Below are 22,554 nucleotides of genomic sequence, written 5' to 3' on the forward strand. Positions count from 1 at the left end.
AAACTGAGTGCACCTTTAACTGAAAACTATTGCGCTTGAATGATGTTGCATCCACGCCACTAGGTGTCGGTGTAAGTCCAAGATGAAAAATTTACTGAGTGCACCTTTAATTGTTATTTGGGGAAAAAAAGCATGAATTCGTGTTGACAGTGTAAGTAAATCATTTTATTTACAAAATAGCATTAACATCACATGGCGTGATCAAACATGGGAAAGACCAGGTACTGAGCACCTATTTTAAAATGTAAAATGTTTTATTTTTCATCATCACATGACATTCTTTGATATTTTTGCTGGCAGGGATGCTGAGTTTAAAACGGAATGTAAATACATGCGTCACACGACTCCACCGCAGCAGGCGGCGCACAAAGAAAAGGAATCGCTGGTGCAACGTATTACGTATCCGTTCACGTCTGCACGCTTTAAACGTCATGACGTTTTTTAGAGCTCGGCGAGGTAAGATGGCGGCGCCAGAAGAGCAGGAATTATCTCAGGCTCAAACTGAAAAACTCCTTCAATTTCAGGTACCGCCAGCTTTCTCTTCACACTAAACACCGATTGGCTATTCTATACACCCATTCATTAAAAAAGCGAGTTTCACTGTTTATATTTATTATTTATTCTTCTGGTTTATATGTAAATTAAAATTCAGCGAGCTAACTGACGTTAAGACCGTTAGTTTATCTTAGACGAAACCTACTTCAGTTTGCATAATAAATACAGATTTCATCTAAGTAATAACCTCTTGGTTGACGTCCATGTAAATACTTTTTTTGTCAATATAATTGTCTTTTGATTCAGTTGAACTGGCAGCTGTCAGTTAGGCAGCGAGATATGAAAACATAGAGAGCTCCCTACATAGACAGTATTTTTTTTGGACAACATACGCACATTTCGAACGCACTCATTTGTCCAAAATGGTCCCTAGATAGGCAGTTCGCTAGGTTTTGAATTACAGCCAGAGAGAACTACTGTTTCAAAACATCGACTGTTGAGTACTGTTTATAATGCGCCTATAATGCCCAAAATGCTGTCTAGGTGGGCAGCTCACTGGTTTCACAATTCTTACTTTAATCCGTCTAGTCAGACTGTAACATACCACTTGGTTTTATGTGAATTTTACAAGCATTTGTCTTTGTGGCTGTCTGCCACGTTCATTCGTTTGACCTAGAATAGTGACTTCCTCAAACACTTACTTTATCTAGAATTATACACACATTTCAACCCATATGTGTCCTCCATTTGTCACTGATGAGCCATATGCAACCACTACTTCACTAAAACTCAGTGTGATCATGGATTTCAGCTCCTTTCTTTAACCTAAAGAGAGTTTTGTTTTCGAATAACACATGATCTATTCTAATTATTCAGGACCTGACAGGATTGGAGTCAATGGACCAATGCCGGCGCACATTAGAACAACACAATTGGAACATTGAGGTGAAATCTGGTAAACCATAAGAATGGATTCTTTTGTACTGTCATTGTTAACCCTCCTTGTGTTCTAATTATTGTTTTGGGGAATCTTGCTTTGTGTTTGTTGCAGGCCGCAGTACAAGACAGACTAAATGAGCAGGAAGGAGTTCCGAGCGTCTTCAACCCGCCACCCGCCAGACCGTTACAGGTCAACACAACAGACCACAGAGTGTATAGCTATATTGTCTCAAGGCCACAGCCTAGAGTAAGAGGGTCTTTTGTTCCTTTTTGATGTTTATTTACCTTTTCCCTCCTCTCTATTAGAGGTCGACCGATAGTGGATTTTGCCGATACCGATAACTAAGATGGTGGGAAAGGCCAATAAGCTATTAACGGGCGATGGTTTTTAAAATCCATTCATAGAATGGACATTTTTTTATTTTTATTCTTTCCTTACTATGTTGGGCACAGACTAGAGGTCTGCAACCCGACCCGGGCCAGACGGGACCCGAGAACCCGATGGGTTTCGGGCCGGGTTCGAGTCAGTTTTTCAAGTAGGACTTCGGGTTTGTGTTTGTATAAATGAAAAAATAAACAGGCTTATCAAACTTGTTGCGCGCACACGCTCTCACTCACAGACACACGCGAACGGACGAGTTAGGGGCCGTTCACACTGAATGAGTTTTTGCGCACGTCTGTTGTGTTTTCCCATTGCTTTCCTATGTAAACACATGCTGGATGAATGTCACTAGAATGTTTTCAGCGCAGTTGTCACAAAGATTCAACATTCTAAACAAGTTAAGGCTGCATAGAGGAGACTGTTGCAGTGTTTCATATTATTCCAGATTGTTCTGCACCAAATGAAGTTTCAGCAAATAAATGTTAATTCAATGCTTTTTTCCCTTCTGCTCTAGTGTACTAAGGGGCTGCTGTGCCTTGTGAAAACTGTGTATGTTTACTGTTTCAGTAATGTTATGAAGTAAGCGATTTCGGGTCGGGGCTTAAAATCTGATGGGATCATTCGGGCCAGGTAGGGTCAGGCCACACGGTCTCAGGTTCGGGTTGGGTTTCATTTTAAGGCCCGTGCAGACCTCTAGCAAAGACATAGTCCTAAATGAATATCCCAGATGCAGTTTGTTGTTCAATCAAAATCCAAAAAATATCCAGAAAAAATTAAGATTTGGTGAATAATATGGGACTTTTTAGTATAAACAAGCCCGAAACACACTGGGAGCTCTTATTGTGAAATGACAAAATGATGAAAAAACTATCGGCAACAATCGCTATAGATTTTTATAGACTTATCTGCACCGATTAATCGGTAATATCCAATATATTGGTCTACCTCTACTCTCTATACATATTTAACTAATACATTCCTACAACACATTTTTATTTAGTGATAGTATATATTCAAACGTCAGACGATGATGTGCAGATAAAAGGTAGAAAGTTGAGGGTCGTACTACAGTAACACGGCAACAGTAAATAAACTGTTTTATTAAAACATTTTTCTCTGTTTTACAGGGCTTATTAGGTTGGAGTTACTACTTGATAATGCTTCCCTTCAGGCTTACCTATTATACACTTCTGGACATATTCAGGTATTAATGCTTTAACTGTTAATCTTGTGTGAAACTGATGCAGAGCCCGAGATATTCAGTAGCTATATAATTGTGTTACTAAACTGTAAATGTTTTCACAGGTTTGCCCTGAGATTCATTCGGCCAGATCCGAGGGGTCGTGTCACAGATCCAGTTGGAGATGTCATGTCCTTTATTCATAATTTTGAGGAGAAGTATGGTCGATCACATCCTGTATTCTACCAGGGAACATATAGTCAAGTAAGTTAGCCATCTGATAAAGTTTCAAAACAAAAATGCAATGAAGTGGTGTGTCAATCTTAATAGGTTTACATTGTTTAGGACTGAATAATTTCTCAATTTAAATGCAGAAATGTTGTGCTTCTAAATATTCATGTACCCATTTATCAAGGAGACAAATTGCATTAAGTAAATCAGACATTAATGGAAGTATATGTAATGATTTTTTCTCCTTTCAGGCTTTGAACGATGCCAAGCGAGAGCTTCGTTACTTGTTAGTTTACCTTCATGGGGAAGATCACCAGGACACAGATGAGTTCTGCCGGTAGGTTTGCATTGTGATGTGCTCTTCCATCCACATGTCACATCTGCACTGCTTCCGTTTTCATGACTAGAGCTCCTGTCTATCATATTGTGTCACTCTCTTTCAGAACCACATTATGTTCAGAAGAGGTACTGACCTTCATTAACACAAGGATGCTGTTCTGGGCATGTTCTACCAGCAAGCCAGAGGGTTACGGAGGTAACCATCATCACTTCCTAAATTTTATGGCAGAAATTTATCTCTGGTTGATACCCTTCTCTCTATTGTTACTATTGCTGTTGAGTTCATTACCTTGTCTTTGCATGTTGTACGTGCAGTCTCTCAGGCCCTGCGTGAAAATACCTATCCCTTCCTGGCCATGATCATGCTAAAGGACCGTAAAATGACAGTTGTTGGGCGACTTGAGGGGCTGATTCAGCCTGAGGATCTTATCAACCAGCTGACCTTCATCATGGAGGCAAACCAGACATATCTCATGTCAGAACGACTAGAGAGGTGAGATTACACAGGCTAATAAGCATACTACTCTCACTATTTCTGCCGTATTTTTGTAAAGCATATAATGTATATAATACAGTATACAGTAAATAATAAGTAGGAGTAGATCATATGAGTAGTATGCTATTCTAACCATAGCAGTAGTTCTGTTTTCTGAGTTTGAAGTAGTGCTGTCAGTCGATTACAATATTTAATTGCGATTAATTACATAATTTTTCATAGTTAATCGCAATAATGTTTTATTAACAATTTCCAAATGAAGTATTCCACAAAATAAAGACATAACTGCACTAAAATAGCACCAATTCAAGTTAAAACATTAATCATTTTCCAAAGTCTAAGTGGGAGGTTGACTAATTGAACACCCATAGGTTGAGATTTTATTGCAGTGGGCATTAAATCTCTTCCTCTCTCATCCTCGCATTCACATGATCCGTGCTGTTTTGAACTCCACATGAAAAGTGCTTGCAGAGAATGTCTTGTTTTACTTTTAGCGCTGGCACGTCCCATGTAAATGATACTTTATCCAAATTGTACGGTAACACGGAATCGCAAAAACGGCGCGAGGAGACGCTGATGCTTCACTCCAGCGTGTCATGTGAATGCAGCTTTTCACAGGTCCCATCTGGGTTGGTTCACCATCCCTCTGACCATCATCGATCCCCGAGATCATTGTCTGTCGGCACAACCCTAATGTGCATTTCTCTCTATAAATTAACAATGTTCAGACAGTCTCCTTGCTGGTTTTTCCAACACATTCAGCATCATTACTGCTTTTGCCAGTGTCGCTGCGGCACGCTTCGTGTGCGCTTGTAAAATTTCTATTTTAAAGGCTCATTATTACGGTTTAGTATGTCTCTGTAATGTAGAACTGTGTTAGCAATGTTGCTTATAACATTCTTTCTCAGCCCTGGAACTCAAACCATTTTCTGATGCCCCCCAACATAAATATATATATATATATAAGTAATTAAATTAATATCATAAACGTGCGATGACTAGTCGACTAATGGCTTAAATTAATGCCTACTAGTCGACTAGGAAAATCTTTGGTCGGGGGCAGCCCTAAAGATTTTGTGCATAACACGGGACTTTAAACTGTAAACAAGCCTGAAACACACCGGAGACTCTTTATTTTGAAATGACGGAGACTTGGCCCTGTTACAATGGTCTATGTTAAGTGTTAAATTAAGCTTTTTATGTTATAACCTATTGGTAACTATCGGCATACATTTTTGCAAATAAACAATTGCTTTTTTGATTAATCGGTCTACCTCTAATTAAGAGTTTGTCCCTCAACAGTCTGATGTAGGATGTCTTTTTTACATTCTTTATAAGAAAGTTGACCATCTTCGTATCGCCCCCAAGCAACAATTTCCAGTCACACAATTAGAGCGCTTATCTACCTGAATGGAGAAGACAGAAATCTAAAATCCCAAAATTGTTGCCCAGATCAAATCACTTGTCAAATCATCAACAAAAATGGTTTAATAAATGTAGCTGCGTTAGCTTGAATCAAGCTAAAAAAAAAAAAGATTTTCAGGGTGGCCAACTAATGCTGAGGACTTTAAAAACCAGGCAATTGGCTCTTTTAATTGAGTACCTTTACATGGGCAGTTGTAATCTAACTACTGTGGGTTTTTGCATTTTTGAGCTACATTCTTAATCTCTCTGTCCTAGTATATTTGACACTATGCGCAATTGAATCACTGAAGAAAGGACGTCAGCTGAGGAAGTGACAGATGCTTTCTGGGTGACCTTTTTTGCATCATCTTAAGCCATTAAAGAAGTCAGTGAGACCCACACAACAGTCACAACAACAACATGGACAATTTTACAGCCACATGCATTTCTTATATTCTCTACACACGTTGATTTTAGTGCAGATCAGACCTGCGTTATCCGTTGTGCTTATGGTGAAGTCCGAAGGCAGAATATGACACAATTTGCTCATTGATTGTTCTAACTATACAAGCTCTGCCTTGCTTCACTTGGACATTATCCTTAGAAATCTCACTGTCAAACTTAATAGTAACATTTAGACTGGGGAGAGATCTCGTGAATAAATAGACGATTAAGAAAATATATGATATATATTTTCCTAGCGATCGCTGGTACTTTTAAAGGTGTGTTGTCTTTATGCTTTCTGCATCTGTACCTGTCATTTGCTCCAGGCTGAATATTCAGTAAAAATCATGATTTCTGCCTCATTCTTTGAGTGGAATCCACATGAGATCAGTAAAAGAAGCTGTTATAACCACTTAATGATAATTGACCCTTCGCTAAGCTCCGCCTCCCTTAGCTACAGTTGCTTGCTCTGACAAGCTCTGCAGAGCTCCCCAATGGAATGAATGGGAGATTGCCGTGAACGACGCATTTTTTAGCAAAATATTCTCAAAAGAAATGGCTTTTTTTTTTTTTTTTTTTTTTTTTTGTGGGCTGGTATGAAGAGTGACATTGTAAAAGAAATTGTTAAATTACACCATAATTTAATTTAAAAAAAAAAAAACTGCGGAGACTGTGAATCAGAAAAGAGAAAAACTTCATTTAATAGCGATTACACATCTAATAACATTAGCATAAGTGAACAGAGCTGTTTATAATGTCTCATAACACACTCATTTTGATGCTGTGAACTGTTTATTAACTATCGCTTTTACTATGATTTGAATCAATACATTAACATTCAGTTATTAGCTTTAATTTACCTTGGAGCAAATATAGGTGTTGTTGTAAATGTTAAATGTTCAATTGGAAATGAAGGCTGACACAGTTTAATCCATAACATGCTCTTGTACAGATTTATTTAAAGATTATATATAAAAAAAAAAAAAAAAACACTGCGGGTATCCTCTCTGGGTAACTCGTGTCACTATTACAAATGACCCGGCAACGTGTTTAAATTTTTTTATTTTGATAAAATCCCGCTTAAGTACTCAAACACACATCACTTCCATAGGCTGTCTTTGGAAAATAGCACACGCATGTCAGAGTAATGGCGGCAGGGCAACAGTTGCTAAGACAGGATTGGTGAGAAGCACTTTTAAGGCGGGGCTTAGCGAAGGGTCAATTGAAAGATATATGCAGTAGATAATGTGTAATTTGGATTGTTTACATTGTGTAGTCATAATGTTAATACTAACGCTAGCATGCTAACCTTGGCCATAGTATGCATCTGTTACCTTTTTAATTTATTTTAAGAGAGAATTTGTGAAAATATTCCACGTAAGATAATGAAAAAGTTGTTTATATACACACACACACACACACACACACACACACTGGCAGCCAAAAGTTTGGAATAATGTACAGATTTTGCTGTTTTGGAAGGAAATTGGTACTTTAATTCACCAAAGTGGCATTCAACTGATCACAAAGTATAGTCAAGACATTACTGATGTAAAAAAACAGCACCATCACAATTTGAAAAAAGTCATTTTTGATCAAATCTAGACAGACCCCATTTTCAGCAGCCATCACTCCAACGCCTTATCCTCCAGTAATCATGCTAAATTGATAACTTGGTACTAGAAAATCACTTGCCTTATGGGAAGAACTGCAAAGAAAAAGCCACTTTTGAAACAGAAAAACAAAAAGAAAAGGTTAGAGTGGGCAAAGAAACAGACATTGGACAACAGATAATTGAAAAAGAGTGTTATGGATTTTAACCCCATTATGGGATCAGCTAGACTGTAAGGTGTGTGAGAAGTGCCAAACAAGACAGTCACATCTATGGCAAGTGCTACAGGAAGTGTGGGTGAAATGTCACCTGAGTATCTGGACAAACTGACAGCTAGAATGCCAAGGATCTGCAAAGCTGTCATTGCTGCATGAGTGACAGAATTTAATGAGAACTCTTTGAAGTAGTTTAAGAAGTTCTGAACTTTTTTTTTTTTTTTTCATTGTAATAGTAATTTGTCACATTGTTAATGTCCTGACTGTACATTGTGATCAGTTGAATGCCACTTTGGTGAATAAAAGTACCAATTTCTTTCCATAAGAGCAAAATCTGTACATTATTCCAAACTTTTGGCCGCCAGTGTGAAGTCAGAAGTTTACATAAGCCTTGGCCAAATACATTTAAACTCAGTTTTTTGCAATCTCTGACATTTAATAGTAGAAAACATTCCCTGTCTTAGGTCAATTAGGATCACTACTTTATTTTAAGAATGTGAAATGTCAGAATAATAGTAGAGAGAATGATTTATTTCAGCTTTTATTTCTTTCATCACATTCCCAGTGGGTCAGAAGTTTGCATACACTTTGTTAGTATTTGATAGCATTGCCTTTACATTTTTTAACCTGTGTTTTGGGTAGCCTTCCACAAGCTTCTTACAATTAGTTGCTGGAATTTTGGCCCATTCTTTCAGACAGAACTGGTGTAAACTGTCAGGTTTGTAGGCCTCCTTTCTCGCACATGCTTTTTCAGTTGTGTTCACAAATTTTCGGATTGAGGTCAGGGCTTTTTTGATGGCCACTCCAGTATCTTGACTAAGTTGTCCTTAAGCCATTTTGCCTCAACTTTGGAGGCATGCTTGGGGTCATTGTCCATTTAGAAGACCCATTTGCGACCGAGCTTTAACTTCCTGGCTGATGTCTTGAGATGTTTCAATACATCCACATAATTTTCCTTCCTCATGATGCCATCTATTTTGTGAAGTGCACCAGTCCCTCCTGCAACAAAGCACCCCCATGCTTCACGGTGTTCTTTGGCTTGCAAGCCTCACCCTTTTTCCTCCAAACATAACGATGGTCATTACGGCCAAACAGTTAAATTTTTGTTTCATCAGACCAGAGGACATTTCACAGATCTTTGTCCCCATGTGCACTTGCAAACTGTAGTCTGGCTTTTTTTATGGCAGTTTTGGAGCAGTGGCTTCTTCTTTGCTGAGCAGCCTTTCGGGTTATGTCAATATAGGACTCGTTTTACTGTGGATATAGATACTTGTCTACCTGTTTCCTCCAGCACTGAGTTTGAAGGTAGGCCTTAAAATACATCCACAGGTACACTTCCAATTGACTCCAATTAGCCTATCAGAAGCTAATTGCCTAAAGGATTGACATCATTTTCTGGAATTTTCCAAGCTTCATAAAGGCACAGTTAACTTGGTGTATGTAAACTTCTGACCCACTGAAATTGTGATTATAATCAGTTAAAAGTGAAACAATATGTCTGTAAATTTTTTTTGGGAAAATTACTCATGTCATGCACAAAGTAGATGTCCTAAATGACTTGCCAAAACTATAGTTTGCTAATAAGAAATCTGTGGAGTGGTTAACAAACTTGGCAAAAAAAGAAACGTCCCTTTTTCAGGACACTGTATTTTAAAGATAATTTTGTAAAAATCCAAATAACTTTACAGAATTATTGTATTGACAGATTTATTACTTTATTGTAAATGGTTTAAACATTGTTTTCCATGCTTGTTCAATGAACCATAAACAATTAATGAACATGCACGTGTGGAACAGTCGTTAAGACACTAACAGCTTACAGATGGTAGGCAATTAAGGTCACAGTTATAAAAACTTAGAACACTACGGACTCTGAAAAACACCAAAAGAAAGATGCCCAGGGTCCCTGCTCATCTGCGTGAACGTGCCTTAGGCATGCTACATGGAGGCATGAGGACAATAAATTGCAATGTCCATACTGTGAGACGCCTAATACAGCACTACAGGGAGAACAGCTGATCATCCTCGCAGCGGCAGACCACATGTAACACCTGCACAAGATCAGTACATCCGAATATCATACCTGCAGGACAGGTACAGGATGGCAATAACAACTGCCCGAGTTACACCAGGAATGCACAGTCCCTCCATCAATGCACAGACTGTCCGCAATAGGCTGAGAGAGGCTGGACTGAGGTTTTGTAGGCTTGTTGTAAGGCAGGTCCTTACCAGACATCACCGGCAACAACGTCGTCTATGGGTACAAACCCACCTTCGCTGGACCAGACAGGACTGGCAAAAAGTGCTCTTCACTGACGAGTCGCAGTTTTGTCTCACCAGGGGTGATAGTCAGACATGCGTTTATCATTGAAGGAATGAGCGTTACACCGAGGTCTGTGCTCTGGAGCAGGATCAGTTTGGAGGTGGAGGGTCCGTCGTGGTCTGGGGCGGTGTGTAAAAGCATCATTGGACTGAGCTTGTCATTGCAGGCAATCTCAGTGCTGTGCATTACAGGGAAGACATCTTCCTCCCTCATGTGGTACCCTTCCTGCAGGTTCATCCTGACATGACCCTCCAGCATGACAATGCCACCAGCCATACTGCTCATTCTGTGCGTGATTTCCTGCAAGACAGGAATGTCGGTGTTCTGCCATGGCCAGCGAAGAGCCCGGATCTCAATCCCATTAAGCACGTCTGGGACCTGTTGGATCGGAGGATGAGGGCTAGGGCCATTCCCCCCAGAAATGTCCGGGAACTTGTAAGTGCCTTGGTGGATTAGTGGGGTAAAATCTCACAGCAAGAACTGGCAAATCTGGTGCAGTCCATGAGGAGGAGATGCACTGCAGTACTTAATGCAGCTGGTGGCCACACCAAATACTGACTGTTACTTTTCATTTTGACCCCCCCTTTGTTCAGGGACACATTATTCCATTTCTGTTAGTCACATGTCTGTGAAACTTGTTCAGTTATGTCTTAATTGTTAAATCTTTTTATGTTCATACAAATATTTACACGTTAAATTTGCTGAAAATAAAAGCAGTTGAAAGTGAAGACGTTTCTTGTTTTGCTGAGTGTATAACAAAAACATTTAACACTACTGCAAAGGGGAAGACAACCATTGTAGGCATGCCCTACGATCACTTTAATCACAGTTTCCTCACAGTGGATGGTAAAGTCTGCTGAGGGAATAAAGCATAGGGATGATCACTTCTGAATGACACTCACAGTTGCTCCTCTTCGCTTTGTGTTGCATTCTATTTCTGTGTTAAATACATGTTGCATGGCACCTCTGTTTCTCAGAGCGTGTGCATAATGCCGAGGCCTATTGTGGACAGATTGTAGTGTATACATGTTATCAGAACCGATCCGAAACCACATTAACTTGGCCTGTTAGTTCAATTTAGCAAAAAACGGACTGGTACGATTTCTGTCAGACTAACACGTTTACATGACATTTTAAAAAGATGAATTATTACTTTAATCCAACTGAAATCAACTTTTATATTGCATGTAAATGCACTCATTGAACGGTGGTACTTTCCTATAGCCCATTTTTCTATTGTCCCATTCATTTTCAACGAGTGGTCTGTCTGTCTGTAATATGTTAAAGCCAAATCTAATGGGGTGTGATCATGTTGTGTATGTAATTCAGAGAGGAGAGGAACCAGACGCAGGTACTGAGGCAGCAGCAGGATGAAGCTTACCTCGCGTCCCTCCGTGCTGACCAGGAGAAAGACAGAAAGAAAAAAGAGGAACAAGAGCAGAAACGTCAAGAGGAGGAGAAGGCTCGCCAGAGCGTCATTGCCGAGGAGAGGAGACGAAGAGTAAGCATAGAAACTAATTAATTTAACAGAAAATTACATGCTTTAGCTGTGTACAGTGTATGCCATAATTGCTAACCCTTATGGGGCTTTTCCACTGCACGGTACAGCTTGACTCGATTCTGCTTGCTTTTTGGGGGTTTTCCACTGTGGATAGTACTTTTTTTTTTTTTTTTTTAGTACCACCTCGGTCGAGGTTCCAAGCAAGCCGAGCCGATACTAAATGCGACATCAAAACCCTGCAGATCACTGATTGGTTAGAGAGAATCGTCACTACCAGCGTCACTGGATTTGCGACACGGGACATCAACCCGCTAGTTTTAAAGTTAGCAACAGCGATAGCACTATCATTTGTTCTCGCGACTTTCGAATTGTAAAAAGAAATGGCTGTGCGCAAAACCACACTGTGGTCAATAAACGAGGTGCAGACGTTCCTCTCGTTAGTGACAAACGAAACGAAAAAGTCTTTCAGGAAGTGTTTCAGCTGTTGGCCGCACACGGCTACCACCGGACCTACCAACAATGTAGGGAAAAGTAAAAAAAAAAAAAAAAACTTAAGTGACTACAGAACCATCAAGGACCACAACAGCCGGAGTGGTTCAAACAGAAGAAAGTGGAAGTGGTTCGACCAAATGGACGCTATCTATGGCAATAGACCGGCAAGCAATGGGAGTGAGAGTGCCCTGGACTCGGCCACAGCATTGTTGGAGTCCACGATGGAGGATGGTACCTTTTGTTACATTAACTCAATATTCTGCTTGAAAGCTTCACTTTATTTAGTTGACCAGCTACTGGAAAGCTTGCTTCTAAAACAACCAGGCCAATTTAACTGTTACACTTGTGTAAAATCACCATGCAACAACTGCTTTATGCAGCACAATGAGCTAGTCGCTAACAGCTAGCGGTCGTGGTATTGTTTATGGTCAGTAATGTTTGTGTCGCATTTAAGATGATGTCACGGCAGTAGAGGCGGCGCAACTATGATGATCAGCCTATAATCCCACCCACGTTGAGGCGGCACTAAACTGCAGTGGAAAAGCAAGCTCAGAAAAGCGAGCAGAGTCGAGTCGAACCGTAACGTGCAGTGGAAAAGTGCCATTAGAGAACAGTTTGAAATAACATCTCAAGCCTAAAGTCTGCTGTCTCTATTTCTTTTCACATCACGAGAGGAAGTATTTGTGAGAATTGTTTTAGTCAGCTGACCCATTTCCATTCTCTATAACAATGACTAAGCCCACATAATGACTTACTAATTACTATGTAATTACAGACACTGGAAGAAGAGAAGGAGCGCAAGTCTGAGTGTCTTCCCCCTGAGCCACCCTTGGACGACCCGGACAGTGTGAAAATAGTGTTCAAATTGCCCAATGATACTCGGGTGGAGCGGAGATTCCTCTTCGACCAGTCTTTGACGGTAACCACACTCCATCTGCTTTTTTACTTTGCTTGTATCTGGCCAAGTACTATGACGGTATGATATCAGCGTCTACACGTTGTATGACTCAGTCCTTCATTGTGCGAGTGAAACATTGCTTTGGTGGCTCATATGAGACATAATACAAACGGTAATACTTGGCAGAGGAACCAATAGTTAAGCAATGTTTTTTTTCTCCTTTTTAGGTAATATACGACTTCCTGTTTTCTTTGAAAGAGACCCCTGAGAAATTTCAAATAGTAACGAATTTCCCACGCCGGGTTTTGCCTTGCCTGCCGAAAGAAGAGCAGCCCAATCCCCCCACTCTGCTGGAGGCCGGTCTGAGCCGGTCAGAAGTCCTCTTTGTGCAAGACCTCACAGACGATTGACATTTAGCTAACCCCCTGCTCATAACTGAAGTCCCGCGTCCCCTCCAGTTCTTCTCTTCAGTTCAGTGGATTGGACAAGGGATCACTGAAATAAACCATTTACTGAATTAAAAAAAAAAAGTAATCCACCCTTCCCTGCAGTGAAGTTGTTCTGTAAAATGAGTGCAGGTGAACGGCCCTGTAAATATATGACGTAGATATTTAAGGACAAGCCTGGAAGCCAAGACAGAGTTATCTTTTTTTTTTTTTTTTTTAAGCAAATCAAAGTCTACCATGTAATGTATCTCATCTAACGACCAAAAGAGGGTTATCGGGAAAAGGATCCGATGGGCTGCTTACAGTTCACAGCTAGTTTGGAAAAGAAAACTAAGGCCACAGCTTTTCCCTGTGGCTTTGTCTATAGAGTGCAAGTTTGCCCATGGTGTGCCTGTGGTAATTCATATGTTGCCTGTCGTCCATCTGATGGATCTGGTCATGTAAAGATGTAATTTTCCAATTCGAAATTAAACGTTTTAACATGTTGTTGTGGTTTGACTTTAACTGGTAATATTTGCATTGCAGAGTGCTGCACAAACCCAAAGCCATTTACAAAATTTTGTAGCCATGTGGAAAGTGGAAATAAAATGTGCTTATATACAGCCTAAAACACATATTGTAGAAAAAAAAAAATACATTGGAGTAACAGTAACTCTTTAAGACTTTTATTATAGGGGACTCTCACAAAGCCTGACCAGAACATGTCCAAGTCCTATTTCACCCCAAAATTAAAATATAAATACATAAAGATAATGAGGACATTTTAGGACAAATAAGCCTTGTCACATTTTCCCCTCTAATTATCATTTAATTTTTCACATTACTGTATGTAAAGTGTTTATGCATCAGAGCAGTATTTTCTGCACTGTCTTTTATGGGTAGCTGACATGTCTTATGGTGTGATATGCTATACTTATCTAAAACTATTTTAAATAGCATTTGGCTAATTCTTTTATAATTATTATGCATGCCAAAAGGAAACAACGACTAATTTTCTAATGAGAAATTTCTACAAATATATATTCTCAATTTTTACTTGCTCTAAAATATGTCATGAACTAGATATTGCTCTACAGCAATTAAGTAAAATGACTTAAAAGTCCTAATAGGTTTCTTTTACCTCAGGAAAAATATTTATTTGGATTTTGAGGTGAAATATTAGTATGCTCTTCCGTGATTTCACCCTGGTTTGTGAGGTTTGCGTGGCAGGTTCCCTCAAACAAGTTGACTGAACTGCAACACATCTGTATTGTGTAATACGTTTAAAGCAGTAATTACTTAGTCAGTGTAGTACGAGTATACATCACACATTTATTAGTGAACAACCCTCTCCAATCAGCCACAATAAAAAAAAAAAAAAAATGATTGCACTACTCTGTAAAGCAGAACTAGCAACTTTCATTTAAAAAAAGTACAAATCTTAAAAATTTCAATCAGTATACAGATGTTTTTATAATACACTATAACTAGTTCTATGTTAAATGCTACAAACAATGATTCCAATGGAATGAAAAAAAATTTTTAGCATTAAGAACCATTTCCTAATTATATATATATATATATATATATATATATATATATATATATATATATATATATATATATTATATGCTTTTTTTTTTTGTTTCATTTTTTTTTTTTTTCTCCAAATAGAAACATGGCAAAAATGAGGTAACTGTAAATGTGCAAGTACCAAAGCAAAATATCTTCCTAACACAGAACACATGCCCCTGCCCTTGTGTTGGCTGGGTAGTCTGGAGTTCAGGCAATGACTGACCCCTAGAGGCCAGGAGGAGAATAGAACAGTAAACAATCCACTATCCCACCACACAGCAAGAAATCATTGGTAAACAATCAGTGGCGTCTAAGGAGCAATCAACAAATCACAAATTCTAAAGTATTTAGCTGCTTATTGGAACACAATTTTCCACCACACAAGCTGTGAGATTATTTATTAGTTGAATCACAGAAAGACTACAAGATTCTATTTATCATAACTCATAGTTATTTTTCTTTTTAGTAATTTAGTACAGGTAACACTGAGGCTTTCAAGGAATCTTGGTTACTGTGAAAAATTCCTTTATAAATCTAAACAAGGATATATTAGAAAGAGTCCACAGCCGGTTAACCCAAGCAAAAGTGCTTGAGTGTATATCAACAACTTATTCTTAAACCATAACAATTACAGATGCTCAAGGTTGAGAAACCGTACACAACAGGTACATATATTTTTCGACCATTTTGGTGAGTGATAGCGCTGTGATAGTGCCGTTTATTTTACCCCCAGACAATACCTTCAACTTCAGTTTAAGGCAGATGTACCAAATCGGATCGCTTGGGCAGTAAATGAATCTTTTACAAGACACATTTTGAAACGGTCACTATCTACCAGCACATACAAGTAAAGCTAAGTAGTTTTTTTTTTATTATTATTTTTTTTTTTTTTTATGGAAACCCCTGTTGATAATGTAATTAACTGTTGCTGACTGTCGTTTGGGTACTAGCACTGCATGCTGTATGAACAGAGACCCATAACAAACTATAGCATTCTCTTATGTGAATGTAGCATTACACCTAAATACAGAATATCTAGCACCTTTTTACTATATGGCTTTCCATTATCTAGATTCCAGTCAAGGGTGTCACTGAGGCAATGATAAAGAAGCACAAATGTGGTGAGGAGCCAATCATATTTCCCATCTCAAAAGCCGCTCGCTTACTACAGGCATCAAGCGCAACTTTGTTAATGTCTAACGTCCTATATATATTGTTTTTGTTCTTTTGCAAGTACAAGCACAATCAAATCTTGTAGTCATTTGGTTCTGTTACAAATATGTGCAGTACAGTGCATGGCAGTTATCAGCTGAGCAAAAAGTCCCCTATCCCCAGAACCCATAGCCAACTAGATCTACCTAAAAACCAGTCGGGACCTGGTTAGACATGCATGCATATGGTGCACAATTAAATTCTTGCCCACCCCTGACTAGATATCTTTCACTGAAAATACAGATTTAATTTGTCATTTTTTTCATTGCTTTGATTTGAACCCTTAAATCATGCAAACACTGTGCACCGAGGCACGTTTGCAAATGGGATTACAACCTGTTTGTGTGGTTCAAAAACACAGAAACTGAACAGCTGGAAAACAGGTTTGAGTAACATACACACTACATGATTGGCTGCTGTGACAAAGCCCATTCTCACTCAATACAAGTAACTTCATCTTTTTTTTCTTCTTTTTTTCATTGCATGCCAGTCTTTTAATGGAATAATATTTACTGCTATTTAAAAAAATGAATATTAGTTTAGTTGATTACATTTAAAATATGCATGGCCGGAGGAAAACAACCCATAATACCCAAATATATCTCCATGGCATCAAACCCATTTGAAGTGGACTGTTTTCCTTAATTTATTTTTAATTACCGAGAGGCCCTGAGTGATTATTCTTTTTTCTATATACTTAAAATATATGCCAGTGAACAGATATGTATACATAGATTACTTATCAAAAGTGTTGTTTTAATTCATTACAATGGCTTTTTTTTAAACCTGGCACGCAAACGCAAGATCCTCACATTCTCATTAAAAGAGTCCCTTTACCCGAGAAAGCCAGTGTGCATTAAGTTACAATGACTTTCCAGTGGACAAACGACTCAGGAAAATATATATATATATATAAGTCCTATAATTAAAGTACTTAGGGAAAAAAAAGTATACCCAAATAGTTATATATACCCAAAATAGTTTTCCCCCGAACAAAATGTTCAGGTTTGTTTTTGGAATCGAGTGAACTGTGAGTTGAGTGTTTTACAGTGCTTTTTTTCCCCTCTATTTAAACAACCCAAACACTCTGTCTCTACCATTTCAAATCCTGTTTGGGATATTCGTGGAACAACTACACTCAACTGGCACACAGGAGAGGGCTTAAAGGGATATTTCACCCAAAAATGAAAATTCTTGCATCAGTGACTCCTTATGTTGCCCCATACCTGTACGACTTTCTTCTGTGGAAAAATTGAATTTTAGAATGTTAGCTTCAGATGCCATTCACTTTTATTGTATCTTTTTTACAGTGAATGGGGAGAAGAAAAAAAAGTGAATGGTGACTGAAGACTAGGGTATATAAGTATACCCTAGTCTTAAGTCTCAGAGTACCATTCCGTGACAAGCACGGTTGGGCGCTCAGCCTTTCAAAGTACACTCTTTTGACCACAAGCCAATATGGACGAATTGAAAGCATGCACGCTTCGACTATTCTGTGATACTCTATTAGCAGAGTCAACAGCAGGCGCATGTGATAACGATGCGCAAAGACACAGACTGCCTGAGTTTCTAAAAAAAAAAAACAAAAACAAAAAAAAAGAGAGAAAAAAGAAACTAGACAGTCCGTGCATGGTGCTGATGACAAAATTTTCATTGCACGCTGTGCACAAACCATATGCAGAAAAAACGGAATATACTCTGGCCTTAATTCTGCCTTTTATGTACTAAAAAATAGAAAGTCATATGTGTTTGGAACAACATAAATGATGGCAGCATTTTTACTTTTTTGGGTAAACTATCTATTTATCTAGAAATACAGAGGGTGTCAACATTCTTTTTGTCTTAAAAACAAGACTATAATTTCAACCTTTCCACCAAGGCTATGCATACAATGTTTTTTTCTTCTTTCACATCACTTTACAATGTGAACATGGCCTGAGACCTGACAATGGGAAGCAAAATAAAACACATTAGAAGATGCATCAGTATTCAGACTGAATCCTTCAAAAACTCTCAGAAGATAAAACCAATAAATAACACCACTTAAAAAAAAAAAAAAACATATACTTTTAAAAGAGGAACTGAAGATTTAAAGATTAGTAACAGGTTTGTGCTTGTCAAGGTCTTGAGAAGGCAGATCTAAGATCTTGTAGAGTATATATATTGATTATTTGGCTCATGAATGTGGAAATAAAAAAAGCGTAGTGCTCCAGAAACCAGGCCAAAATGTTTCACTTCAGACACTCATTGCACATATTGCTTTCTGCAAGTGTTCCACCCTCTCCCAAAGTCTTTCTGGACAGGCAAGCGATATCTCCTGGCCTCCACTGTAAATGCAGAGATGAGAAAATTGCAAGATAAAGGTTGTTCAATTCCCAAAGCTCTCTGGTTTAGCTTGATGTTCCTCTTTTTGTTAGCTTCGGTTGAAATGTGGTGGATCTTGTTTATTAAAATATTGCTAGTCTAAAAGAACAGTCCATGTAAGATGTTTTCCTGCGTGTTGCCGTCACCCAGAAGATGACAGAATTACACAGGTGAGTGTTGGATCGGGCTGAAGAGGGCCAGTCCAGAACAGATGGGGGTTGTGCAGTACAGTCAGGTGGGAGCTGGCAGAGGCAGTGTGCTGTCCTTGTCCCTGTGTTTTCATGGGCCAGTCCAATTGCCCGTGCCAGCCGACAGCAAAAGCAAAAACTCCACAGCAACGGCTCATCACAGAGCTCACTTCTTTAATGTCTCTATTACTGTGATGAAATCCCAGGTGGAGATTTCAGATGGAATAGCATCCATCATTTGCAGTCCTTGTGTATTTGTCCTCATTTTTGTCTTTAATCTCAGGCCTTTGAACTTTAAACCATTGAAAGTCACACCTTCACAATAGCATTTGCAGATAAAAGATAATCAGGATTAAGATATTCAAATGATCAATACATTATTGCAAAACATAGATTATTAACAAGTCCCTTGAGCCTATCACATACACAGACATGCATCTATGATGGCGATTCAAAAGCAGACTGGCGCTTGTCATTCTTTAGACTTCCTACGAATTCGTCTGATTGCACGGTAAAGCCAAAAAACAACCATAATCCAGGCCCACCCCCGCAGTCCCTTACGACACTAAAGCACGATTTTTAATTATTCATGATCAAACAACTAGAGAATATTCAATTGTGTAAACAAATATGCCAACACAACACGTATTACAGGTTATTTTCGGAATCTGTGAAAAACAAGGGGCATGGAAAAAACCTATAAAAAAAAAAAAAAAAGGATCACAATTCCAGAACTCGGAAGTGGAGGCAGTAGCTTTCGTGAAACACACAATTCCATACAAATTCCAAGATTGCTTATTGTAGAAGTGGGGTTTGGGAGCAGGGTGAGGTGGGTAGATTTGCGCTTGGCTGGAGAACAGGTGTCCGTCCCCACTCACAGAACACACTCAAGGATTTGTGCTGCTTTCCAGTGAAGGACAAAAGCCTGAACTCATTCCACGTCACGATGAACTTCAGATGCGTCGGCTCGACAGATTGGACAGGTGCGATTGGTCTGCAAAACATGTTTTCCCATTAATTCCTCCAAACCAGTGCTATGTTCATACTAGTGATGGATGGGCCAGGCATTAATTGGCTGATATTTGTTCATTTTGAGGTTATGGCCATGGGTTAATACTGTGTTTGTTTGGTTGATTATCAGCAATGTTTGCTCCCCCTTGTGTCTGTTCCAAAAGCATCAATACCCTTGCCAATGAATAATGCTCATTTATTAATTTCAAATATTTTAGAAATTGTTATTTTTAGTAAATACTTTACATAAAGATTTGAACTGTAACATTAAAGCAATAATTAACTTTCAGACTAAGAACAAACAATACACTTTTAAAGCATTTATAACTCTTGGTTAATAGAAAAAATATTAAGATAAGACTTGTAAAATTAATCAGGATTCAGGGGCGGATTAAAAAAAATATATATTTATGGTGTGCCAAGTGGGTGGCAACACCTAAGCAAGTGCTCATGCATAGTTCTTCTGGATTAAGATATCAAGCTTCATTGCAACAAGTACTTTATTTATTTTTGGGGGGATTATTTCCCCTTTTTTCACCCAATTCCCAGTGCGCTTTTAAACCCTTGTGGTCATGTAGTGATTCGCCTCAATCCGGGTGGTGGAGGATGAATCCCAGTTGCCTCCGTGTCTGAGACCATCAACCCGCGCATCTTATCACGTGGCTTGTTGAGCGCGTTGCCACGGAGACATAGTGCGTGTGTAGGCTTCACGCCATCCACCGCGGCATCCGCGCTCAACTCACCAGGCACCCCACCGAGAACGAACCACATTATAGCGACCATGAGGAGGTAACCCCATGTGACTCTAATTTCCCTAGCAACCGGGCCAATTTGGTTGCTTAGGAGACCTGGCTGGAGTCACTCAGCACGCCCTGGGATTCGAACTAGCGAACTCCAGGGGTGGTAGCCGCGTCTTTTACCACTGAGCTACCCAGGCCCCTCAACAAGTACTTTATTTAAGTCACTATGAAATTACAAATGCCAATGAATTTGTGATACAGTTGCATTTTCACAAAGAGACCACATAGTAATAATTTTCTACTGTTTTGCTAACATTAAAAATGATATATTTTTTTTACATTTAGATTTACATTTGTTGACATTAAATGCTCCAGAGCACCAAGACATTATCTATTAAATAACAAAACTAAATGTTCCTTAGTTTGACCGGTGCTAGTTGTCACACTTTTCACTCCAGTAAATATTTTGCAGAGTAGATGGTAGAATTATTTTTTAAAGTCATATATCTGAATAGCCACATTCACAAGTCTTGGCTAAAAAAAAAAAAAAAAAAAAAAAAAAAAAAAGGCAATTCAACATTTTCTCTGTTATTGCTCAGGAAAAAGATAAAGCTCACTTAGCACACATTGACCTTTTGTCCACACAATAAAAGGTAAGATGTCACAACGGAACCTGCCATTAAACCAGTGGCATAGGTTGCATTTAAACGTCCCCAACAGAATGACAAAATATATATATAGTGCCTTGCAAAAGTATTCAGACCCCTGACAAATTATCTCATATTACTGAAATTTTTATATTTATATTTTATTTTAAAACACTGGAACTCAAAATCAATTATTGTTAGGTGACATTGGTTTTATGTTGGGAAATATATTATATATATATATATATATATATATAATAAAAATGAAAAAAAAAAAAAAATGAAATATCTTGCTTGCATAAGTATTCAACCCCTGTGCTGTGGAAGCTGCCAGGTTACACCAATGAAAGAAATTGCCCTAATGAGGACACAGTTACTTACCAGTGGCATCCACCTGTGAATCATTAAAGTTGCAATCACATTTTCTGGATAAAAAACCCATTGTTGAAGGATCATTGGTCAGGCTGCGAATCTGAAGGAAAATGAAGACCAAAGAGCATTCCACAGAAGTTAGAGATAAAGTAATAAAAATGCATAGATTAGGGAAAGGGTACAAAATAATATCCAAATGTTTGGATATCCCAGTGAGCACAGTTGGATCAATAATCAGGAAGTGGAAGCTAAAACCAAAAGGAGTCTTGTGAGAGAAACCACAGAGAGGCCAACAATCACTTTGAAGGGGCTACTTAGTTCAGTGGCTGGGAGTGGAGTAATGGTGCACCAGTCAACCATATCAAGAGCACTGTACAACGCTGGCCTGTATGGGAGTGTGGCAAGAAAGAAGCCGTTACTCAAAAAATACCATCTGAAAGCACATCTGGAGTTTGCCAGAAAGCATGCAAGTGACCCAGCTGCAATGTGGGAGAAGGTTTTGAGGTCAGATGAGACCAAGATAGAGCTTTTTGGCCAAAACTCAAAGTGCTATGTGTGGCGCAATCTTAACACTTCCTATGCCTCAAGACACACCATCCCTACAGTGAAGTATGGTGGTGGCAGCATCATGCTGTGGGGATGCTTCTCATCAGCAGTGACTGGGCATCTTGTTAGAATTGAAGGAAGAATGGATGTAGCAAAATATAGGGGAATATTGCAAGCTTAGGAGGAAATTCACCTTTCAGCAGGACAATGATCCCAAGCACAAGGCCAAAGCAACATTGGAGTGGCTCAAGAACAAAAAGGTAAATGTCCTACAGTGGCCCAGTCAAAGTCCTGATCTCAATCCTATTGAGAATCTGTGGCACTATTTGAAACAAGTGTCACCCAACTAACCTGAACAACCTGGAGAAAATCTGCAGAGAAGAATGGGCCAAAATCACTTCGTCACTGTGTGCAAAGCTGGTACATATGTACCCCAAAAGACTTAAAGCAGTTATTGCAGCAAAAGGTGGCTCGATATTACACATTAATGTGTGGGGGTTGAATACTTATGCAAGCAAGATAT

At 38.9% G+C, this 22,554-nt stretch overlaps 2 protein-coding genes across 8 annotated transcripts in view; one reads left to right on the top strand and one right to left on the bottom strand.

The window, feature by feature from the left end:
• The first annotated feature begins 426 nt into the window (after positions 1–426).
• Positions 427–13,882, top strand: LOC127418301 (FAS-associated factor 2). Of its 2 annotated transcripts, none has more exons than XM_051658828.1 (11): positions 427–524; positions 1,372–1,440; positions 1,547–1,681; positions 2,944–3,020; positions 3,122–3,260; positions 3,479–3,564; positions 3,671–3,762; positions 3,882–4,059; positions 11,390–11,561; positions 12,829–12,972; positions 13,179–13,882. In XM_051658828.1, the coding sequence occupies exons 1-11, from the start codon at positions 432–434 to the stop codon at positions 13,359–13,361; spliced, it is 1,368 nt and encodes a 455-aa protein (XP_051514788.1). In that variant the 5' UTR covers positions 427–431; the 3' UTR covers positions 13,362–13,882. The 2 variants fall into 2 exon arrangements, with proteins under 2 accessions (XP_051514788.1, XP_051514789.1); XM_051658829.1 differs by having other exon boundaries at positions 1,547–1,624.
• Positions 13,883–15,332: 1,450 nt separating this feature from the next.
• LOC127418304 (RING finger protein 44-like) overlaps positions 15,333–22,554 on the bottom strand; it is a 30,690-nt gene continuing 23,468 nt past the window's right edge. For all 6 annotated transcript variants that reach the window (XM_051658838.1, XM_051658839.1, XM_051658836.1 and 3 more), the window contains one exon: positions 15,333–19,709. Coding sequence is in view for 1 of the 6 variants with exons in the window: in XM_051658840.1 (XP_051514800.1) it covers positions 19,647–19,709 (63 nt within the window). In the remaining 5 variants the exon portion in view is untranslated. The remainder of the gene's footprint in view (positions 19,710–22,554) is intronic.

This window comes from Myxocyprinus asiaticus, chromosome 27 (assembly GCF_019703515.2).
Source record: "Myxocyprinus asiaticus isolate MX2 ecotype Aquarium Trade chromosome 27, UBuf_Myxa_2, whole genome shotgun sequence".
In the NCBI taxonomy this organism is placed as follows: Eukaryota; Metazoa; Chordata; class Actinopteri; order Cypriniformes; family Catostomidae; genus Myxocyprinus; species Myxocyprinus asiaticus.

Excerpts from the sequence above, each read along its gene's own strand:
- LOC127418301 (XM_051658828.1), top strand. The coding sequence starts at position 432 with ATGACGTTTTTTAGAGCTCGGCGAGGTAAGATGGCGGCGCCAGAAGAG. Across the intron at positions 1,441-1,546 it reads AACACAATTGGAACATTGAG|GCCGCAGTACAAGACAGACT; the intron begins GTGAAATCTGGT and ends TGTTTGTTGCAG. Across the intron at positions 3,565-3,670 it reads GACACAGATGAGTTCTGCCG|AACCACATTATGTTCAGAAG; the intron begins GTAGGTTTGCAT and ends ACTCTCTTTCAG.